This window comes from Oryza glaberrima, chromosome 11 (genome assembly GCF_000147395.1).
Source record: "Oryza glaberrima chromosome 11, OglaRS2, whole genome shotgun sequence".
Lineage (NCBI taxonomy): Eukaryota > Viridiplantae > Streptophyta > Magnoliopsida > Poales > Poaceae > Oryza > Oryza glaberrima.
In genome coordinates, this window is record NC_068336.1 from 10,364,298 (window position 1) to 10,386,248 (window position 21,951).

The 21,951-nt window shown below is 40.9% G+C and overlaps 3 protein-coding genes across 3 annotated transcripts; all 3 read left to right on the plus strand.

The window, feature by feature from the left end:
* The first annotated feature begins 2,187 nt into the window (after positions 1 to 2,187).
* LOC127755173 (uncharacterized) lies at positions 2,188 to 2,569 on the plus strand. The gene is made up of 2 exons (XM_052280834.1): positions 2,188 to 2,448; positions 2,549 to 2,569. The coding sequence occupies exons 1-2, from the start codon at positions 2,188 to 2,190 to the stop codon at positions 2,567 to 2,569; spliced, it is 282 nt and encodes a 93-aa protein (XP_052136794.1).
* A 2,358-nt stretch (positions 2,570 to 4,927) lies between these two features.
* LOC127755679 (protein FAR1-RELATED SEQUENCE 5-like) lies at positions 4,928 to 6,675 on the plus strand. Its single transcript, XM_052281359.1, has 3 exons — positions 4,928 to 5,394; positions 6,092 to 6,482; positions 6,580 to 6,675. The coding sequence occupies exons 1-3, from the start codon at positions 4,928 to 4,930 to the stop codon at positions 6,673 to 6,675; spliced, it is 954 nt and encodes a 317-aa protein (XP_052137319.1).
* An 8,591-nt stretch (positions 6,676 to 15,266) lies between these two features.
* LOC127755169 (AP2-like ethylene-responsive transcription factor BBM1) lies at positions 15,267 to 20,214 on the plus strand. The gene is made up of 8 exons (XM_052280828.1): positions 15,267 to 15,677; positions 17,550 to 17,632; positions 17,765 to 17,773; positions 17,877 to 17,965; positions 18,075 to 18,148; positions 18,230 to 18,280; positions 18,585 to 18,661; positions 19,135 to 20,214. Exons 1-8 carry the CDS (start codon positions 15,343 to 15,345, stop codon positions 19,986 to 19,988), a joined length of 1,572 nt encoding a protein of 523 aa, XP_052136788.1. The 5' UTR covers positions 15,267 to 15,342; the 3' UTR covers positions 19,989 to 20,214.
* Positions 20,215 to 21,951: the final 1,737 nt, after the last annotated feature.

Genomic DNA, 21,951 nt, shown 5'->3' on the forward strand with positions numbered 1-21,951 from the left:
TCCCTCCTGTGCGTCTAGAGGTTGCAGATCAGCCCCATCTTGGTAGTGCTCACTCACCGGATCTGACACAGCGGTCACCAATCCCCACGGACAGTGCACCACTCACATCTGAGGAAGTTTCAGCTCAATATTCGGCGCCAGACACTGCGGAAGAGCCACTAGCCATCGAGGTTGGGGGTGTGATCGGTAATGTCCCGGGTGTGTCAACCGCCATACAGACGGAAGATGCTCCTCGCGCCGTTGATCAAGAATCACACGGGACGGAGGTAACAACTGAGCTACCCCACGCCGACGACACCACGCATTGTAAGGATAAATCGTTACCCCTTTATGTCGTTATACTTTCATCAGCAAAGTGATATACTTGTAGTAACATTTCATAACTTCATAGCCTCGCAAATTACACCCGTTGAGCCCACACTGGCACTGTCACTTGTACTCCCACCAGACACGGACATGACCGACACACAAGTGTACGATAAGATCGAGGAGATTTGCAAGGTGGAGGGGGCTCCTACACTGTCAGAGGTTGAACTCCCAACCATCCATTTTTAATGAGTTCACTTGTGCTTCATAGCATTAATTCCTATTCACATAGTTGGGTTTTCCTCTGCACACATTTTTATATGCACCAGCTGGAGCATGTACACTTAGGGTATATCTGCTAGTGTACAATATAACAAATAGTAGAGTAATAAATTATAGTTAGGCGGTCATTTCTTAACTCCACTGACCAAGCAATAACTCAGCAAGTGGTTCAAACAAATACTCTTATTACATATGGATGAGTACTCAACAAGTTTTCACTGTCAGTTAAGTTATAACTATTTCATTTAGTTCATTTATTCTATTAGGATCAACACAAGGGTAAATCTGCTAGTGTACATTTAAGCAAAATTGTAGAGTAAACAAATAACTCCAACTTAAAAAACTCTGTTGTAGACTTATCCCAATGACACAACCGATAGTTAACTCATTACCGAAATGCCCTTTTTCCACCCATGTTTTCAACTATCTGTCTTTTTTTTGTCACATATAAAAGGAGCAGTCAACAATTGTAATGTGATATGCATGTGGAGTCATACAGTGATTCACAGAAAGATGGAAGTTAACATTTGCCTTAGTTCGACCGACAACTACACTGGGTTAACCTTGTTTTTTCCACCTAAAACACTTATTTCTTTCTGCCAGCTATTGGCCGAGACCAATGAGGACACCGATGACGCAAATTCAACACCATGGTCTCAGCCAAAGCGGTTTATTCAAAAGCCTGCAAGATTTGTTTCGCCGGTGGTTGTTGGCCCAAGTATCATGCCATCTGACGTGTCACTGAGCGTCCAGCTCAGGGACTTCTTACTGACCAATGGTGGTTGTATGGACATGTCGGTGTTCATCACCACATTGATTATGTACTTATGGTGCATCATGTTTTAATCCGTTCCCCCCTCCTTTTTTTGGCTTGCTTTCATTTTACGGGGGTTACGTGTTATTTTTTCCTGGTATGCTTGCAGCGTGAAATTGCTAGATATTGACAGCTCCGTTGCGTATGGAAACGATGAACTCAAATCGTTCTCGAACGGGAACCTAACAGAGTGGCTATTCATAGACGCGTTCAGCTCGATTCTCTTCAAGGATGACATGAGGAACATGCCAGATACATTTGGAAAAAGGATTTTCTTTCCGACTTCTGTCTCGGTAACGTGATTTTACGTCAAGCTAAATTGTTTTCCTTCTCTATTCTGTACGGTGCAGCAACATTACTGTTTTCTTCTCCTGTTTTCACAAGATTTTACTCTTTTGGGTCACAACAACAAATGGCCTCACATTTTTTTTGCAGTATCTCCTGAACAGCAACTTTATCAAAATAAATGGAGAGACACATGATTTCTCCCCCGATGCTTTGGCCGAAAACTTGCGCGACTACATCCAAAACGTTCAGACGACGAAGGCTCAGATGGTAACCCCCCTCTTCTTCATTAGTTAGGATTTAGTTTTCGCATCAAGCCTAATGCCATGTATATTTTCCCCCACTGCATAGAGCATCTCTTGAACCCAGCAAATATATTTTGCAATTTTCCGTGCATTTTTACTTTTCAATCCCTGGATGGACAGATAATAGTACCCGTGCTCCACCACAACCACTGGTCTCTGTATGCAATCAACATTGCACACGGGCGGGTTGACATTATGGATTCGAACAACTACAATTTGATTGGAACACTGGAGAGCGACCACCACTGTGCGTTGTCCAAACGCATCGTCAAGCGTCTGAGCAATGCGCTGCATGAGGTAGCACCTAAGAGTTTCTGCAGGTTCGGCGGATTCAGGAAGAACATGATGAAGTGCCCAAAAGTGCAAATCTGCTCCAACGACTGTGTCTTTTACATCATGCGGTTCATGGAGGCTTACGACGGCAACAGGGAGTCTATCGAGACTTTTTCCATCCCGGTAACTACATCAATCACACCCTAGCATCGGTGTAGTGACACATTCATCGCTCAGTTTCACATTATTATATACCAATTCACGATCAACATTCTTTTCGCAGACCGACTCGTCGCTTGTCTGATCAAGCATCCTCCACCAGCTGATGTTCAGCAAGTACAAACAAGCCGCGCCTCTTCATCCTGACATCGAGGAGTTCCGCTGTTCCGATGTTGTCAATCCTGCCACCTAAAAAAATAGTTGTGCTTTTTACCATTTTGGAAAAACTTTCTTCATTGGGATACAGGATGTGTCTTATGCTACAATCTCATGTCTTCAGGCTTTACCACAGTTTACAACTAGTGTGGTACCAATTCATTTTCAGGATACAAGACATGAGATTGTTGTTGGTCATTGTACAGTTCGATCCTTTTGGTCAGAATGACAACCCTCATATATATTATCTCCTGGCATGTCTTTTGTGCAATATGCTGTCATGTATGTTTCTAACTGCCTACTTCTTTCCAAATTCCTAATAAAGCAAACAACATAATTTTTGCGTTTACTCCTTTTGGAGATTTTTTTTAACTTGCTCAGCACAACAAACATGGGTCTATTTGTCGGCAGCAACGTTCATTGTTTTCACCAGAGTCCGGACACACAAGTTACTTTTTAACTGAACAGTTAACAAGTAGACAGTCTGGGACAGGATCAAAATTAGATATCCTACGTGACTAGAGTTAAAAATTAACTTAGCCGTCCAGCACGCCTCGTGTCTATACACATTTGGAAGGTTATTATGCGAAGAGTTAAATAGTTACCCATCCAAAAAGGGCGTAGCATACATCGATGGACTAGCAGAATCTAAGTTAAAAATTTACCCGGTAAAACCATACCAATAACCGAGATCGTCCGGACCCTATGATGAGTTAAAAATTTACTTATTGCTCGAGCAGGGAGCATCCCGTACAACAAACCGTCCAATGCTATGGGCAAGTAGTTACATAATATCTCGCCATCCCCCTCCTGACCGATGATATGATGAGATTAAAAAATGGTTACAAAATCCTATGTGTTATTACTCATACGTATGCATGGGACTAAAGCTAAAAAACAACTCAATAAGCACAACCCACCCAATTAATCACGCAGTAATATAACGCGGCTTCCGTACATAAGTAAATATTTAACTCTCATTGTTACTCGTAGCATCATCTATAATATAACTTTATTCAAATCTACACCATGAAGGTCTCATGTCACATGATTTAAATACAATGTAGTTAAATTATAACTCATTACATCGTAGCAGCGTCCATTATCGCCACATTGTTTGTTACAGAACGTTTCATTCGGTAAAAAAAAAAGAGAAACGGGCTGAGCATTAATCGGACAAGCCGTTATCATATAATTAACCCACGATCCGTTATTTTTGAAAAAAACACCCGAACAACTAGGCGTGCAACACATGCATATCCGTCATTATCGCCACTGCTTACATCCAAGGCGTAACACTACACACAAATAAAAAAAAAAGAATCAGCAACCAAGCTAGCTTCAAGTTAGTGGGGGCTCTCGGAGCACATCCTTCCAGTCACTCCTTTATCTTTCTTGGCTGCTCATGGCATCGCCGGAGATCACCAGCGCCACGTCGTCTTGTCTGCCAGCCACTCGCTCATCAACGGGTTGCCCTCCGGCGAGCCCTCCACACCAACAATGTACCCCAACGCGCCAAGCAGGAGATGTTCCCTCTCGATGGATGCCGCCATGCTTGGATGATAACGACATTGCAACCCCCACGCCGAATAGGGTCTACAGCCATGTAAGTTCCACTACTTCAATCCCACTTTATTCTATGGTGAATATTTTCGACGTCTAGTTTGTGATAGTGTTGCACCAACAACACATTCTTTCGAGCCACGATTATTTTTCTTTTCGTTGCTATCACCGTGTGACGATACTAAGTACTCCCACTAAAAATAGACCATTTTGATATTTTATATATGGTTGCCAATATTTATGAATCACATTCACCGATTTTTTCTTTAAGGACAAGCAGTTCTCATCGCCTTCAATAGTTAAAAACTAACTCAACTCCTATTCCTCGAACAACTAGGTTCAACAAACATCTATGTACGATAACTTCGATCTATAAGTAATTGTTTATCTCTAAACCTACCACTCCTGCTACGTAATTTGGTTGTTTTATATCACTAACTTCATGAATACGTAAGTTATTTTTTAACTATCACAATGATCTCGAACGCACGTTTCTGTTTTATTAACCAAATGAATCCCATACCTAAGGAATACACTAGCAACTGGATACAAGCCATTTTTTAACTGGCAATCCACGTGTTATACTCAGCAGCCACAATAATTTTAGAAATGGTTTCTAATCTTTCATAATGTTTCCACTATTTCGTCGATAATCAATTAACAAAACTTATCTTTGCTATAACAGGGTCCTAGCGTGCCACCGCATATGGTGCCCACCGAAGGCATGGCTTTCCCTACATACGACGACGCATACAACTTCTACCAGAGATATGCATGTCACGCTGGATTTGACATCAAGAAGAGCCGCATGCACAAAGCGTTTCGCGAGGTGTGTTGTACGAGGGAGGGCAAGCACGTGTCGAAGGTCAACAATGGTGATAGACAGTGGAGGAGACCGTCCAAGAAAATGGGGTGCAAGGCTTATGTGAAGCTGAGGCACAACTACGACGGCGGCGCGCTCTCATCGGTGGTGTATGATGTGGTCGAGCTACAGCACAACCACCCTCTAACACCGTCCCCTTCGGCGGTAAAGCACATGCGTGCACATAAGAACCGCGATGACACATTTATGCAATTTATGGACACTATGCAAGAAAGTCACGTGCCGCAAAGTTGTATCATGGGCGTTCTATTTGATCTCCATGGAGGCCAAGAAAATATCCCTTTCACTTCCCACGACGTTGAGAACAGGTGATTTTTTCAAATTATTCCATTTTTTTAATTTGTGATGTTGCTTTCATGAAAGTTTCTTTTCGTGCATTCTTGCACGAAGACACAAATGTGGGTTATAATTAGGACGTTTCCATCTGACCGATGCATGAAAGCAGCCAATGTCCGGAAGGAAAATGCGGATGACATCAACAAGTTTTGGAGTTTTTCAGCGAGTGCACGTTGCAAAACCCTAAGTTCTACTGGGACGCCCAACTCGATGAAAATGGTGTCATTAAGAACTTGTTTTGGAGTCATGCTAGCAGCCAGGATGAATTTGCTGACTTTGGATACGCGGTAACATTTGACACCACTTACAAAACTAATATTTACGAAATGCCCCTTGCAATGTTTGTTGGTGCAAACCACCATATGCAGAGCACACTCTTCGGATGTGCCTTGCTCAGAGACGAAAAGGCAGTCATTTGAGTGGTTATTCAACACCTTCAACAAGTGCATGGCTAATTTCCCGGCTCCGCACTGCATCCTAACAGGCAAGTCTATCTACAAATAACTCCCTATTGCCATCCACCATTAATTTTTTCCGTGTCTCCAATTTATCTACACTTCCTGTACGATAGTTTTTCCACCATTTATAACTTTTTTTTTCAGATCAGGATCCTGCTATGGCAGTCGCTGTCGGGCGGTGCTTCCTTGGGATAATACACTGACTCTGTAGGTGGCATATCCTCAACCGCCACTCTGACCCGTTGAACACCATTTTTGCACGGGACGCTCAAATTGAACCAGACATGATGTTGTGCATCAACCAAACCTACACTCCTTATGAGTTTGAAACATCATGGGATCAATTCATAAAGAGGTATGATTTGGAGGGCTGTCCCACCATGAAAGCTTTATATGATATCAGGGACAAGTGGGTGCCTGCGTTCTCCAGGAAGGAATACTGCGAGAGGATGACGTCGACGCAGCGAAGCGAGAGCATGAACAAGTTGGTGAAGCACAAGTTTGTTGACCACCAAACCACGCTGCACCGTTTTGCTCGGAGAATATTGGAGGTTATAACTGACAGGAAGGAGAAGGAGGCTGCTGAGACAAGAGCATGGTCGGTTAGTGATATTTTTACTATGGGAAACGGTCTGACATCAATCGTATAATTCTACTAAATTTTAACTCACACCAACTAATTATATTTTTGTTGTACAGGGGAAGCCGGTGTTGGCTGTACGGTGGCCATTTGTTATACAGATGTCGAGACTTTACACCAGGGCCGCTTTCAGATTGTTCGAGGACGCGCTTTAGGACAGCACCGACTTCAGGATCACACAAGACGACAATTTCCGCAACGGGTGGTTAGTGTCACACACCAAACTATCCGAAAAACACAACTGGTGTTAGAAGCAATTCAAGCTTATTGCAGATGTGGACGCAGGGGTATTTACATGCGAGTGCAAACAATGGGAGCATACAGGTATTTTTACAGTAGAAACTCGATATCGATGTTTTACGTATGTCTAACACTTTCAGCATTCCGTTATCACACGTCGCAATACGCTGGTTTAAATGCTCTCTCCTTTTTTTTGGATGTAATTTAGGCATGTTCTGCACACACATGCTCTGGGCATTTGTTCATGTACAACTTGAGAAGATACCCGCTGCCTACATCCTAAAGAGGTACACAATGAAAGCAAAGAGCGACGTGCCCTTTGTTAGGCAGGATCGAGAGACAACTGGACCAGATGGTGTTCAAGAAAGTTACAGGACAAATATGATGATGATTGAAGTGTTTGGAGTGGCTAGGGCGGCGTGCAAATCGAAGGTAGCGTTCAACAGGGCTATGGCTGTTTTGAAGGGATTGCGCAGCCATGTATAGGAGATACCGCGTGACTCTATTGCGATTGTTGACACCAATACGCAGAATGGCGTCGCTGGACGAGTTGAAAACGCCGAAATAAGCAGGGAGCCCCCTCCCCCCAAGGTCAAGAACAAAAGGAAGGACCCGTGACCCGGATGAGGAAGTTCAACTTGGAGCCAAGGGCAAAAAGATGTGCACACGGGAATGTGGGTGGTGCCATCTAAGGGATGGGCATTACGCGAATACATGTCTGATGAACCCAACAAATTTCAACAAGGTCATGAAGGCCGCTAATAGGGGTAAGGGAAAGAGGGGCAGGCCACGAGGATCCGGCAGGGGTAGAGGCCGTGGTACCAATGCTGGATGCAAAGTTAGTACTGTAGTCCCTAGAACAACAAGGAGATCAACCAGGGAGGGTCCATCGCTGCGAAGATGTTTGGACAACGAGTGGGCTGAAGATGCGGCTGAATCTGCTAGGTATACAGATGACGATCAAACAAATGCAGACGATGATATCGGGAGTTATGAAAGCGATTCCGCATGATTACAGAATAGACACTTCAATTTTATATAACACAGTCTATATGATACTTGTCTTTTTTTTCATCTATGAAACCATATTTTAAATTCAACAGTGACTAGTTCCATCCTTATTTAATTATATCCATTTTCATTGTTCATCGTCGTATGTTCAGTTTGATCAATGTGGTTCTGGAAACTAAAGTTAAAAACCCATAGCGTGTTTGCGCACGATCGACACCAAAACCGAAGTAATTTTTCAACTTACATACTTGATCAAATCACTCGAGTTCATCTTACAAGAGAACAAGTTAAATTTTAACTCCTTTTTATATATTTTTTCAATACCATGTTGATCACACTCACATATGGACTCTGTGAGTTAAAATATAACTGGCATACCACAACTGACCATATGTGATATTTTTAAAACTCACCCACTGAATCAACTCAGCCAAACCAACAAACATATCATGACTAAACAATTCATTCTTTATTATCTTTTAAAAAGCGGCAGACATATCACCAACATCTAAAAACTTTAACCCTTTTGGACTATGGGTAATGTAATCATAAAAACATATGGTCTATCATATGTAATAGTTTGTTGCAAAAAATAAATAGACATATCAAAACTAATCACGTTTATGGCGCTTGAACCGGGTTGCTGGTGACTGAGCATCATATGAAAGTTGTAAATGTCCTCTTGTATAATATCAAGGTCACCGTCGTCGTCGATGAAAGCTGGGTGCAGAATAATCTTGTTGTTGGGGTCTTCCGGCGGATTTAGATCGTCGACGTCCGAAGGGGGTAAGGGCATGGGGTAGACATGTACCCCAAGTCCTCCGCGTAGATCATGCCATCATCTTCCATCGATGGCGACAGCGGGTAAGGGGGTGGCGACAGTGGAGGAGGGCTTGTCACCCTAAACTCTTCGGGGAGATTACTCTCATGCTCATCCTGTTGCGGCGTGGCATTGGTGGTGGGGTTGTGAGTGGGAACGACAAAATATGTCTTCATGGATTTGGTCTCTTGTTTATCACCCATGGTTGTATTGGCTGCGTAATACAGATGATGAGCTGAGCAGTTTATATAGGGGGAATTATCAGGATGGTTGATTCCTACATATCAGGGAAAACAATCTCAATGATTTTTTTAGCGATTCTTGTTTGCATTCATGCGCGATATTTCTGGAGTAACGTGTGCATGGATAAACAACCATAATGCCACCACAGCATAGCGTCGTAAAGTTATTAAATAACTATATGTACGTCATGTCATGTAAAAAACTAACTTCTATGCAATTGACATTACAAACAATAACAAACCAAAAATAAATAAAACCCGCAAGAAAAAATTAACCTCGGGTACGTCTTTCAGCATCAATAGGCTCATTCCAGTTATTTTTTTAACTTTGCCAATGTTTATTCAAATTCTCCCCATTCCTATCGTACTCCTGAAACAAAGACAAATTATTAACTCCTTACATGCGACATCGAAAGGCAAAACAATTCTCTCAATCAGTTAAAGTATAACTACTCACATTCGGAACGTCTTCATCACCTTTCGGTCTATGCAAGTTAATTTTTAACTATTTGATATCAAATGCATAATCAGCCACCACAACTGAATTTAACCTAAACATGACTCTATCCTACGGGGGAACCACGGTAAAAATTTAACTTTTTATCTGTATCATCTTAACTCATCACCATTATTCAAAACAATTAAATTTTTACAATCACATTCGATCTCCCTTTGACACAGGCGGACTGCAGGTATCGTTTGCGCCACAATTTCCGTCAGTTAATTTTTAACTCCCTACTAGGTTGGTTTGGTTTTGGTGGGCTGACATTCCTCGTTTGTGTGTGGCGCCATTTAAACCGTGGCGCGGAGTGCCTGTGTGTGCCGCTGGGTAGCGCCACCGTGTATATATATATATATACATACACACACGTATATAGACATATCTAGAGGAGGTAAATCAATGGATACGGGTACGCCTGGTTGAAGCAGCCCCTACACTTCTATGGGTTGTTCCAGCCTCTGCTCAGTATTCCGCAATACTATCGCACAATCCTCTAGAATAGTCAGGCCATACTCTTCTAGATTGAACTTGGCCTCGCGATCGAAGTAAAGGGTCTTCCTTTGTGGTGATAAATTGCCTACTTAACTCAGTTGTTAGAGTATTGCTTTCATACGGCGGGAGTCGTTGGTTCAAATCCAATAGTAGGTAGGTAGGACGGGGGGGTCGCCGGTTGTTGGCCTCTCCCGGTCCTTTCGCGTGGTGCTTCGGTGCCGAAGTGTTCGGTGGTGGCGATAGAGATGCTGAGGATTAAGCAACCCCCACTCACTCATCATAAGGACCTGTAGTCCATTGTAGATTCCAGTCGAGAAGACCAGGAAAAGAGAAGGATAAAGAATGTCATATATCTCAGGAGCTAGATCACTTCCCGATTTTCTCGATACCAGGGAGTACAGATCCATAATAGACATATCAAGATTATTGTGCGTCAAGTAACATCAAAAGTGTTGGTCCCCTTTTCTCTCTTATTGAATTAACTAATTCATTTCCTTTTGACTTTTGTTGGATTTTTGGATATTTTTTTGGTGTTGATTTGGCACTATTCAACAAGAATAAAAGAAAAATTTCGATAAATTCCTTTTTTTTAATTATGAGAACCAATCCCATCGGCGCTCTAACAAAAATACTTGTATGCACCAAAAACCTCGGGTTCCGTGGGGTAAATCCATTAAAAAAGGAGAAATTTTAGCGGAGGGGGCTGCTACGGTTAGTGGGGAACTTGCTTTAGGAAAAAACGTATTAGTAGCTTATATGCCATGGGAAGAGAAGTATGCTCATTATAAAGAATAGACTTCTCATCCCCCAATGCTGACACATCCTCTGAGCTCTAATATGTCTCAGTAACACACTCATCAATCACATCAATGGTGAAACACAGGTCTGGACAGTGAGACGGGGTGTGGCATACCTTCCCAAAAGCATACGGGATCCTATCTTTGAAAAAGCAAAGCGTCGGCTAGTTCTATTCTAACCTGACTGACTTCCTCACCACCACCGCTTACGGCTATTTCACGCTTATTTCATTCGTAGGGCCAAAAGCGGCATACCCTCTGAGTTGTGAGTAAGCGGAACCATTCTGTTTTTGTTTTTCTTCAGATTCTGACCGGTAGTAATTTGCCTATGATTTTTCCAACTGATATGTCGATAGTGGGATGTAGGCTTAAGTTGTTTTGGTAATTTTTCACTACGTCTTATGTCTTATATAGATGTCGTGATATAAATAACTATACTCATCCGAGCCACAGGAACATGTACATACGAAATACGAGAATTTCCACCTTGTATATATACGTATGTGTGTGTGTGTGTGTATATATATATATATATATATATATATATATATATATATATATATATATATATATATATATATATATATATATATATATGAATGTGGTAAACGCTAGAAAGTCTTACAATATGAAACGGAGCGACATTTGCACTGGCTATTTATTATTGTATACTTTATGCATATTTTTTTAAGTATTAATAATAAAATATTTCACTTGATTAATATATAATTCAAGAAGTGTATATTTTATAATATGTTTATTTGCTTTTTGGGTGAATACAGTCTATTTTTGGTTTTTTAAGAAATACGTAATATATGCTGTATATATCTATTTTTTTCAAAAAAGTATGGTAGATATATGAGTACCCTTAAATTTGTATTTGGGATTTTTTTTATCAGAAATGAAGCATATGCACATATGGATATAATCATCTAAAACTTTGCAGGGTGTTTTGATCGATACGAAAATACTAAGGTAGACAAAAAGGATTCAAAACACGTATCTGATGTTAAACATGGCATGGATCGAATTTTGGTAGTTTTATAATGGCACTGTTTAATTTAGACAAATTATAATAAAATTCTTTAAAACGGATAAATTTATATTAGTATAGATCGAATTAAGTTTTATTATTTTCTATTATTTTAGGATAGGAAAATATTCACAGGGTGTATTTTTGACTGATACGTTAAGCAGGTACGGGGAATTTAACTATTTGCTGGCCACTTTTAGGTGTGACACTTATCTAAATACCCCTATTAGATTTGCGCTTAATAATTTACCACTTAAGAGAGATGATTTGTTAACTATTTGCTACTTTTGCCTATGTAGTGTGCCATCGTGGCGTGCCCGCGTGCAACGTGGACCCCACCCCATCAGCCCTTCACCTCTCTTCCTCTCCGGCCTCCGACGAGGTGAACAAGGGCCCGATCCATCATGGCGGCGACGGCACACTGCATCATCCTAGTCGCCGCCTTCCTCGTTGCGGCGCCGCGCGTTCGCTCAAAGCCAAGGAAGGCGTGGGGGAGGTCAACACCAACGCCATCGTCGACCTCAACACCACCAACTTCAACGCCTTCCTCAATGCCTCGCCCGAGCCGTGGCCGTTGTCTGCGCTGACTCTCCACTGCCACCGCCAAGAGGAGGGCTGCCGCCACTGAACAGAGGGCCACTAGAGTAGAGCCGGCGAGTGCGGGCACGGCGAGTCCCAAGCTGACGGTCGCGGGGCCGACAGGCGCTGAGCCAAAGGGTGAGGGGCCGGCGAGCGCATGAGCCAATGGGCACAGGGTCAGTGGGGGTCATGGGGCCGATGCGGAGCTGACAGAAGCAGGGCGAGCGGTTGCCGAGCCGACGAGCGCATCGACGAAGCGGGAACGGCGGGTGTCGATGGCGCAGGCCTTGACGGAGATGCAGCCACCCTTTCCTCGTTCACCTCGGACACCGCTGTTGACGGCGCCGCATCGCTGGCCTGCTTCCAGCGGCCGAGATCTGAAGGAGGCTGTAGAGGGAGAAGAAGGAAAGGGGAGGGGCTGACGGGTGGGATCCACATTGCTTTCCACACGGGCATGCCACATAGATAAAAGTGACAAATAGTTAAAAAATTATCTCTCTCTCCAGTAGCAAATTATTAAGCGTGAATCTAAGATGGATATTTGTATAACTGTTTCCCAACATGTACGGTTTGCGAGTTGCGACGCAATGTGGCCAGAATACCAGACCAGACAAGTGAATCATTTGATTCTAGGGTTGTGTTTAGTTCCTTATAAAGTTAGAAGTTTGGGTTGAAATTGGTACGATGTGACTGAAAAATTGTGTATATGACAGGTTGATGTGATGGAAAAAGTTGGAAGTTTAGATCCAGCCTAGATAGCCGTCGGTCGTCCATCCGGAGTGGTGGGCCCCACGTTCAGGCTAGCTTCGGCCAGCGGAGGGCATTTTGGCCGCCGCCGACGCTTCGGCCGGCGTATCAACGGCCTCGCGGTAAAAGAGGTGGCCCAATTCAATTTCGTCTTCTCAACTTTACTGAGCAACTCCTCTCCACCCGTCCCAACTACTCTTCCTTTGTTTCTAACAACAATTTTCAAAGAAGAAATCAGTTGAGAAATAACTAGAATTTCGTATTCTTCGTATGTTTTTGTTCAAGAGTTGGGATTGATCGAGTTGAGTTAAAATGAATGTTTGGTCTAAAGACATGTGAAATAAGATGATTTTTAACTCTTTAATTTTCTCTCTTGCTCACGTTTGAGCCATCCCTTAAAAGTAGAATCATCTTATCCCTCATGCCAAACGAATATACTAGCAGTATGGGTCTAACCCATCTCATTTTATTCCCAAACCAAACATATATGATTAGTTACATCATTTTAAATATAAGGCGTAACCTTTTTTTCTTATGTTTTATAATACGAGGCGTGCATATTTTTAATCTTATTGAATATATGTATTATATTTATTAGAGTGATCTAAGCGTGGAGGTAATAATAATTTTTTTTGTCTTTGCATTAGGTAGACTGATAGTCTGCTTATATTTTGTGATGAAGGCAGTATAATTCATTGGCTTAATTAGATTAAAGCAAGAATTGACACTATCCATTTTTGGAATTAAATTAGCAAGATACTAATTTAACATACTCCAAAATATGCACAACTTCAAATTTATTAATTATGAAGTTTTAAAATATTATAATCTGGAAAACTAAAGCGTAGGCTCGAAGTTTAGTACAACTATGTATATACTAATTTTGGATTCAAACTTTATTTTTTTTCTATCAAAAGATTAAGACTCCACACCAAATACAACAAACTTTATAATTAAAATAATTTAAATAACTCATGAAATACAATAACTGCAAATGGAGTACAAATTTGTATTTATTATTAATTTGAGAAAACAACTAAAACTTAAGATTTGATGAATTTATTACTAATTTGAGAAAACAACTAAAATTAAGATTTGATGAATACATTTTTTACTCGTTAATCATAAATTTCAGAACTGTTATATTATAGGAAACTACGTACTCTCTTGGTCCTAACAAAGATTATTGTTAAACTCGGTTTTTGACTTCTAGTTTACTTTTTAATTTTGCGTCTATGTATTCTTATAATCTAAATATAATCTAAACTATTTAAGCTGAAATTAAGAAAATACAGCTACGAAGCTCCCAAAACATGCTCCGATGCCCGTAGTTTGCGTTGGCCGGTGAAGCAATTAAGGTGGAGTTTGGATATAGGGACTTATCTCTGTATTTGGACACTAATTTAAAGTATTAAATATAGACTACTTATAAAACTAATTACATAAATAAAAGTTAATTTGCGAGACAAATTTTTTAAGCCTATTTAATCTACAATTAGAAAATGTTTAATGTAGCATCATATAGGCTAATCATGGATTAATTAGGCTCAATAAATTTATCTCCTGAATTAGTCTAAGATTATAGATGAGTTTTATTAATAATCTATATTTAATATTTATAATTAGTATCAAAACATATGATGTGATAGGCACTTAAAAAAAGTTTTAGTCCCACCTATAAGCACCTTGCATGGCATGCACTTCAACCTAAAATCGATGTCAATTTTACTTTTAAAAAAACTTGTACTAAAATCAAAGCAGCACGGCGTGTCGCAGGGGCATCAGTAATAATCACCATCCCGCTCGTGTGCGCGCGTTCATACCGCATGCATTTGCATGCACACACACGCGTAGCACTAGTACTCTCTCTCTCTCTCTCTGTGTTGATAACCCCAATACAAATGCAGTGCTTCTCTCTCTACCTCTGCTATTTGCTGAGACTAGAAAGGAAGAGTCTATCTAGGGCTTGCTGCCCATAAAGACGACAAGAACCACCTCTCTCTCTCTCTCACTGTCCACATCTCTCCAACAAGAGAAGAAATACTTTACACACTTGCAGCAACTCTTCCCCAGATGGCCTCCATCACCAACTGGCTCGGCTTCTCCTCCTCCTCCTTCTCCGGCGCCGGCGCCGACCCCGTCCTGCCCCACCCGCCGCTGCAAGGCAAGACCAGCCATCTCATGCACCGTGGCTCAAATCTTTTCCCTTTTCATCATCTTTTTTTCTCTGTATTTTGATTGATGGGAAAATTGATTGTGTTGATGTGCAGAGTGGGGGAGCGCGTATGAGGGCGGCGGCACGGTGGCGGCCGCCGGCGGGGAGGAGACGGCGGCGCCGAAGCTGGAGGACTTCCTCGGCATGCAGGTGCAGCAGGAGACGGCCGCCGCGGCGGCGGGGCACGGCCGTGGAGGCAGCTCGTCGGTCGTTGGGCTGTCCATGATCAAGAACTGGCTACGCAGCCAGCCGCCGCCCGCGGTGGTTGGGGGAGAAGACGCTATGATGGCGCTCGCGGTGTCGACGTCGGCGTCGCCGCCGGTGGACGCGACGGCGCCGGCCTGCATTTCGCCGGATGGGATGGGGTCGAAGGCGGCCGACGGCGGCGGCGCGGCCGAGGCGGCGGCGGCGGCGCAGAGGATGAAGGCGGCCATGGACACGTTCGGGCAGCGGACGTCCATCTACCGGGGTGTCACCAAGTAGGTCGTCTCTCACCATGTATCTTGGTCTCTGTTTTGTGCAGAAAATTAATTGATTAGATTAATCGTTTTGAGCTTTGTAGGGATTGCATTCTTGCTTGTAGTGTTTCTGGTGTGATTTCTTGGATTGCGTGCACTTTAGTTAATTTGGATTGTGATCTTGGGTTGTTCCTCTTGTCGATTGATTCATCGGATTGCTCATTCGATTGGTTTTTCGATGCATTACTGTACTATTATATTTTTTTTCGCTGTGTTTTTTGCATTGTGATATAATAGTATTTGAGTTTTAATGCACATAAGGTGTATATTACATGTTCTTCATTTCTTTCTAGTACGCATCGATTTAGCCCTGACATTTTATCATGAATTTTGCCGAACGTATGTATAGGTATATCATATAGGAGTATGATCGTACTGGGGTTTTTTATTTGATTTGTTATTAGTATTCTTTTTGCCCTATTATTTCACTGTTCATCACCAACTCTATCAGTATTATTGGAGTGACAACTGACAAGATTTTTTGTTTCTCCTTTTTTGTCTTTTGTATCTTTCCCCTTTGTTTACAACTGGCAAGTAATTGCCGCAGATATGCTCTAGCTGCTTATTATATTTGAAGAATATTAGAAAATCTGAGTTCTATAGCTCTAGCTTTTTCTTATTTCTACAGTACGTGTATGCTAGTAATTCATATATATAAGACTTTCGGCCTTATACAAAAGTTCAGTTGCTTGCTTGGATACTTATCTATTCTGAATTTTATCTCAGTAATATTTGCCTTTTCCTGGAACAGATAGTACGAGGCCTTGTTTAGTTTCCTCAATATTCTCAACTTTCCATCACATTATATCACATCAAAAATTTTTCTACACACATAAAATTTTAACTTTTTTTTTAAAACTTTCAACTTACTTCAAACTTTCAACTTTTATCAGGAACTTCTTTATGCTTTCATACTCTGCTACTACTCTCTCCGGTTCCATATTAATTGATGTTTTGAACAAAGTTGAAGTCAAACTTTTATAACTTTAACCATCAATAACTTTAAAAATATTTAGTTTAAAGGAACTAGAACAACATATATAGATTTGTCTTTTAAAATACTATAATAAAAATAAACATGTATTTATTTATTTATTATATATATTATAATAGAAAAGTAAAATTAAAGATGTATCTTATAGACCGTGATATTGTTCAAAACGTCAATTAAAAAAAGAATAGGAGGGAGAGCATATACGAGTTCTCCAGTTGGTGATATTCATTTATCGCGATCAACGATTTAACTAATACACGGGGCCTTTTTTTGTTTAATTGCGGGAGTTGTGCACCTTCATTTGATTTGACTGAACCATTAATGTCTTTCTTGTAAATTGTGTTTTAGCCTCATCATTGTATGCATGTCATATTTATCGGCTCAAGAAGACAAGAACCGCTGCTGTTCTCGTGTTTGACTGGATTAATTAACTGACTAGTATACGTTACCCACTCCAACTAGTACTGTAGTACACTACACTCCCTTTCTCTCAAAGAAACAAAAAAAACAAGTGCACTTCCATAATTTAAAATTTAAGTTAAAGGAGTGCATATATTTTGAGACGAAAGAAGTATTGTTTGTAGTAATATTTGCAAACCATTATACTTCAATAGATTACCAGTAGTTGCTTGTCAGTTGTCACTACTAGTGGTGCTATAGCTTTCATGTTTCCAATTTTCTGGTTAATCAATTTAGTTCTATGATGAATCAAACTGGCCAGGACATCGCATTAAATATCACATATTACTCGTTATTGCTAGTTGTAGTTATATACGGCCCTTATGTTAAATCAATAACCTTTTAAACCTAACTTTGTATCTTTTGTTCCTATTCATTAGGCACAGGTGGACAGGAAGGTATGAAGCCCATCTTTGGGATAACAGCTGCAGAAGAGAAGGTCAGACTCGCAAAGGCAGACAAGGTAAACATCCACATATATATGCTTATTTTTCTACGAACAATTTGCTTCTAATTTGCTGCTTAATTAACTAATTACATTGTTTTCTGTTGTTGCATTGGTTAACTTGGGACTATTTTGTTTTGGATTCCACAGTATATCTTGGTAAGTATATATTTAAGTTTGTTTACGCAAATATATTCGTCATGTTTTCATTTGCGCGTAGTATGTGTAAATTAAATGAGTGGCATATATGCAATCAATGCAGGAGGATATGATAAGGAAGAAAAAGCTGCTAGGGCTTATGATTTGGCTGCCCTTAAATACTGGGGCACTACAACGACGACGAATTTTCCAGTACAAATAATTATTTCTTTCTTAAAATGCAATGCATGTCAACCTTTAATCATATATATAAATATACATGTTTATTAGTATATGATATATTGTCATTGCTGTTAATTAGGTAAGCAACTACGAAAAAGAGTTGGATGAAATGAAGCACATGAATAGGCAGGAATTTGTTGCATCCCTTAGAAGGTACGTGCAATTACAAATTTATACAGAGTAGCATAATGGTTTCTACATTGGTTAAGCTTCACATAAGATAATTTAATGCAGAAAAAGCAGTGGATTTTCACGTGGTGCTTCCATATATCGTGGTGTTACAAGGTACATAGTTTTTTATTGGAGTCGTTTTCTTTTACCTTGTGCACTGTCTAATTTTTCCTGTTGTTATATTTGTCTTAAGAAAAACTTTAGTTTAACAATTTATTAATTTAATATAATTTGTGTTGATCTGTTAATTTTCTAACTGTGCTCATTGAAACTTTTTTAAACTGTTGCACCAAATCTTACATTTGCAAGTGTTGACATCGAACTTTTAAGAATCCCGTGTCAATGAACTTCAAAGCCATTTTCTATATTATATTACATGCCGTTGCTTTGCTAATAGTGAATCAAATATGTGAAACAGACACCATCAGCATGGAAGGTGGCAAGCAAGGATAGGACGGGTGGCAGGAAACAAGGATCTGTATTTGGGCACATTTGGTAAGTCACAAACCTAATATTTTAAGCATCAACCAAATCCATCATCTCTAATGTCCTAAAAAAAGGAAGCAAGAATGAAAAGCACAAAGCAAGCTGCTGGAACATCTTTTCTTTTGTTTTCTTCACATACTCCCTCCATACTCGTAGGTCGTTTAGGACAATGTTTAAGTCAAACCTTGGGAATATAAATTATGAATAACTCTCAAGTTGTTGAGTTTGAAAATGTAAAAATTATATGAATAGATTTGTCTTGAAAAATACTTTCATAATAGTATACATATATCACTTTTCAATAAATATTTTTATATAAACAAGAAGTCAAAGTTGTGTTTTGGAGACCGTGTCGCTGTTCAAAACGACTTCCTTTACGAGTATGGATGGAGTATGTCTCACATCACTGATCACTCAGACCCTTAATTATGATTAAAAATCATTTCAAAGCTGATACTGAGATTAATTAACAAACCTTGCAGGCACCCAAGAGGAAGCTGCAGAGGCATATGATATCGCTGCAATCAAATTCCGTGGTCTCAATGCTGTGACAAACTTTGACATGAGCCGGTACGATGTCAAGAGCATCATTGAAAGCAGCAATCTCCCAATTGGTACTGGAACCACCCGGCGATTGAAGGACTCCTCTGATCACACTGATAATGTCATGGACATCAATGTCAATACCGAACCCAATAATGTGGTATCATCCCACTTCACCAATGGGGTTGGCAACTATGGTTCGCAGCATTATGGTTACAATGGATGGTCGCCAATTAGCATGCAGCCGATCCCCTCGCAGTACGCCAACGGCCAGCCCAGGGCATGGTTGAAACAAGAGCAGGACAGCTCTGTGGTTACAGCGGCGCAGAACCTGCACAACCTACATCATTTTAGTTCCTTGGGCTACACCCACAACTTCTTCCAGCAATCTGATGTTCCAGACGTCACAGGTTTCGTTGATGCGCCTTCGAGGTCCAGTGACTCATACTCCTTCAGGTACAATGGAACAAATGGCTTTCATGGTCTCCCGGGTGGAATCAGCTATGCTATGCCGGTTGCGACAGCGGTGGACCAAGGTCAGGGCATCCATGGCTATGGAGAAGATGGTGTGGCAGGCATTGACACCACACATAACCTGTATGGCAGCCGTAATGTGTACTACCTTTCCGAGGGTTCGCTTGTTGCCGATGTCGAAAAAGAAGGCGACTATGGCCAATCTGTGGGGGGCAACAGCTGGGTTTTGCCGACACCGGAGTCAGAGATGGTGGAGAAGGCTGACAATGTGACGGTTTGCCATGGGATGCCTCTGTTCTCAGTCTGGAATGATGCTTAGCTGGGTGGAGAATTAGCTATAGTAGTTACTGAAAAGGTGATATTAACAGTTGTTGGGCAGATTGATTAACTGGGGGATATATAGTAGTCATACAAAGTCTTGCATGCTTGCTGATTTTGTATTGCTTTCTTATCACCACCATGCATGCAATCTATAGTTTTGCCTTTAGCTAGAAATATTAGCTCTAAATATCTCATGGAGATATGAATTTTATGCTGATGTTACTTAGGGCTCTTGATTATATATATGAGCTGATAATTCAGCCATTATCATCTCTTGCTTTCTGAGCTAGGTGATGTATAAATTTTCGTATGGAAGAGGTTAATGTTGCAGTACTGTTGATAATTCAGTCAGCAGGTTAAATTAAAGCTAAGTGTAACTATTGTGCTGGATCGACTTTGTTTCTTTTTCAAGATTTTACAATGTTGCACTTCGCCTGATGAGTTTCCAGGTTTTATTATTAGCTATTTGCTCTTTGATGAGATTGAGAATAACAGTTGGGGACTTTGATCGAGCACTAGTAGTAGTTTTTCTTGAAACCGTAGGAATTTATGCTGGTCGCTGCTCCATTTGGAATGTGGAATAGTTTCAGGAATGAGCAACCTAGCTAATGGAGTTCAGTGAATGCACATACTATTTGAAGGAAAAAAAATCCTGTTTAATTAAACAGTTCCATTTGCTGTATATATATGTATAGCATGATGAAAATTTGAGTTCTTTTTTTGGGCTTGTCTTAAATTAGTTACATACTACTATACAGTTGACCTGTGAAATTCAGGAGCTAGAGCTAAATTGGTTGAATCTCCAATTGTTGTTAGGATATGCCAAATTAAGCATTGCATGCATGTGGTGTACTAGTGCTCATACAAAGTCAAATTAAACCTACGCACGGTTGCTTCACCTGCAATGCACGGTGCATTGTCTTGATCCTTTCTCCGTGAACAATATAGTAATAGTTATCTAGCTGATGGTAATGTGTTCAGTTTGGACTGGTAAATTTCCCGAATTCACAGTCAAAGTTGTACGGTGTACCAGCTGGACGGTAATTCTAAAACAGGCCGGTCGTCTGTGCAGGTTACTGCTCAGTTGGTGTTTGTTTTATTCATACCAAGCACACCCATATATTACGGTTCTCAAAATGTTCTCGCGATACCTCATCAGAAGATTATTGTCATACATTGTATCCCCTGATGCAGCTGCTAGCTAGATACGCGCGTTCACAGCATATACATGTGTTGATTAATCAAAATAGATTCGCAATAGCTTTATGAAAATCAGATGGTTCACGATGCAAAGAATCCTGTGGTTGTCGCGTGTCGCGTTGTACTTTACTTCCTTTTTCGCTTAGCTCTGTTTTGGGGAAAACAACAACATAATAGCTGTCCCGATGAATGCAGTAGTTATGAAAACGAGTTAACTGTTGGAAGCTCGATCGTGAAGATCATTTCTAAAAGTTTTAAATATTTATGAAAAAATTATTAGAGATAGGTGTAGATATAAAATACATTATCACCAAATCTTTTAAATTCAAACTCAACTTCGTTTTGCAAATTGATCACCAACTAACTTTTCCGTTTCTCTCCTGGAGCTGGCGATCACGGTCGTCATCGCAGCTTCTGCCATCACTGTTGCCGTCCGGCAATGGTGTCTACATGAGGAATTATAGAGGAAACGGCCGGCGTCGACGGCTCACCTTGGCCCTGGGCTGGGCTGCGTCCTCGCCTCGGTCCAGGTCACCGAATGAGTCCAAGAAACAAAGGGATGCACAAGCTCGGTTCAAGTGCAAAACTGGTGGACTTGGCGGCTTCTTCTGCGAATCGGCCTAAGGCTTATGTGCCTTCTAGGTTGCCAACGGGTATTAGAGACCCACTTCTCTAAGCGAAATTGCAACAAATATCGGTACAACTCTTTGTTTGGTGGAGAAAATGAGAAGAAGAAAAGGGATACAAGTTCTAAAAGGGTT

What these genes read in the sequence shown, in the direction of transcription:
- LOC127755173 (XM_052280834.1), top strand. Translation starts at nt 2,188, where the DNA reads ATGGATTCGAACAACTACAATTTGATTGGAACACTGGAGAGCGACCAC. An exon ending in TCGAGACTTTTTCCATCCCG is followed by an intron (nt 2,449 to 2,548) that starts GTAACTACATCA and finishes TTCTTTTCGCAG; the next exon opens with ACCGACTCGTCGCTTGTCTG.
- LOC127755679 (XM_052281359.1), top strand. Translation starts at nt 4,928, where the DNA reads ATGGCTTTCCCTACATACGACGACGCATACAACTTCTACCAGAGATAT. An exon ending in TCCCACGACGTTGAGAACAG is followed by an intron (nt 5,395 to 6,091) that starts GTGATTTTTTCA and finishes CTGACTCTGTAG; the next exon opens with GTGGCATATCCTCAACCGCC. An exon ending in CTGAGACAAGAGCATGGTCG is followed by an intron (nt 6,483 to 6,579) that starts GTTAGTGATATT and finishes TTTGTTGTACAG; the next exon opens with GGGAAGCCGGTGTTGGCTGT.
- LOC127755169 (XM_052280828.1), top strand. Translation starts at nt 15,343, where the DNA reads ATGCAGGTGCAGCAGGAGACGGCCGCCGCGGCGGCGGGGCACGGCCGT. An exon ending in CAACGACGACGAATTTTCCA is followed by an intron (nt 17,966 to 18,074) that starts GTACAAATAATT and finishes GCTGTTAATTAG; the next exon opens with GTAAGCAACTACGAAAAAGA. An exon ending in ATATATCGTGGTGTTACAAG is followed by an intron (nt 18,281 to 18,584) that starts GTACATAGTTTT and finishes TATGTGAAACAG; the next exon opens with ACACCATCAGCATGGAAGGT.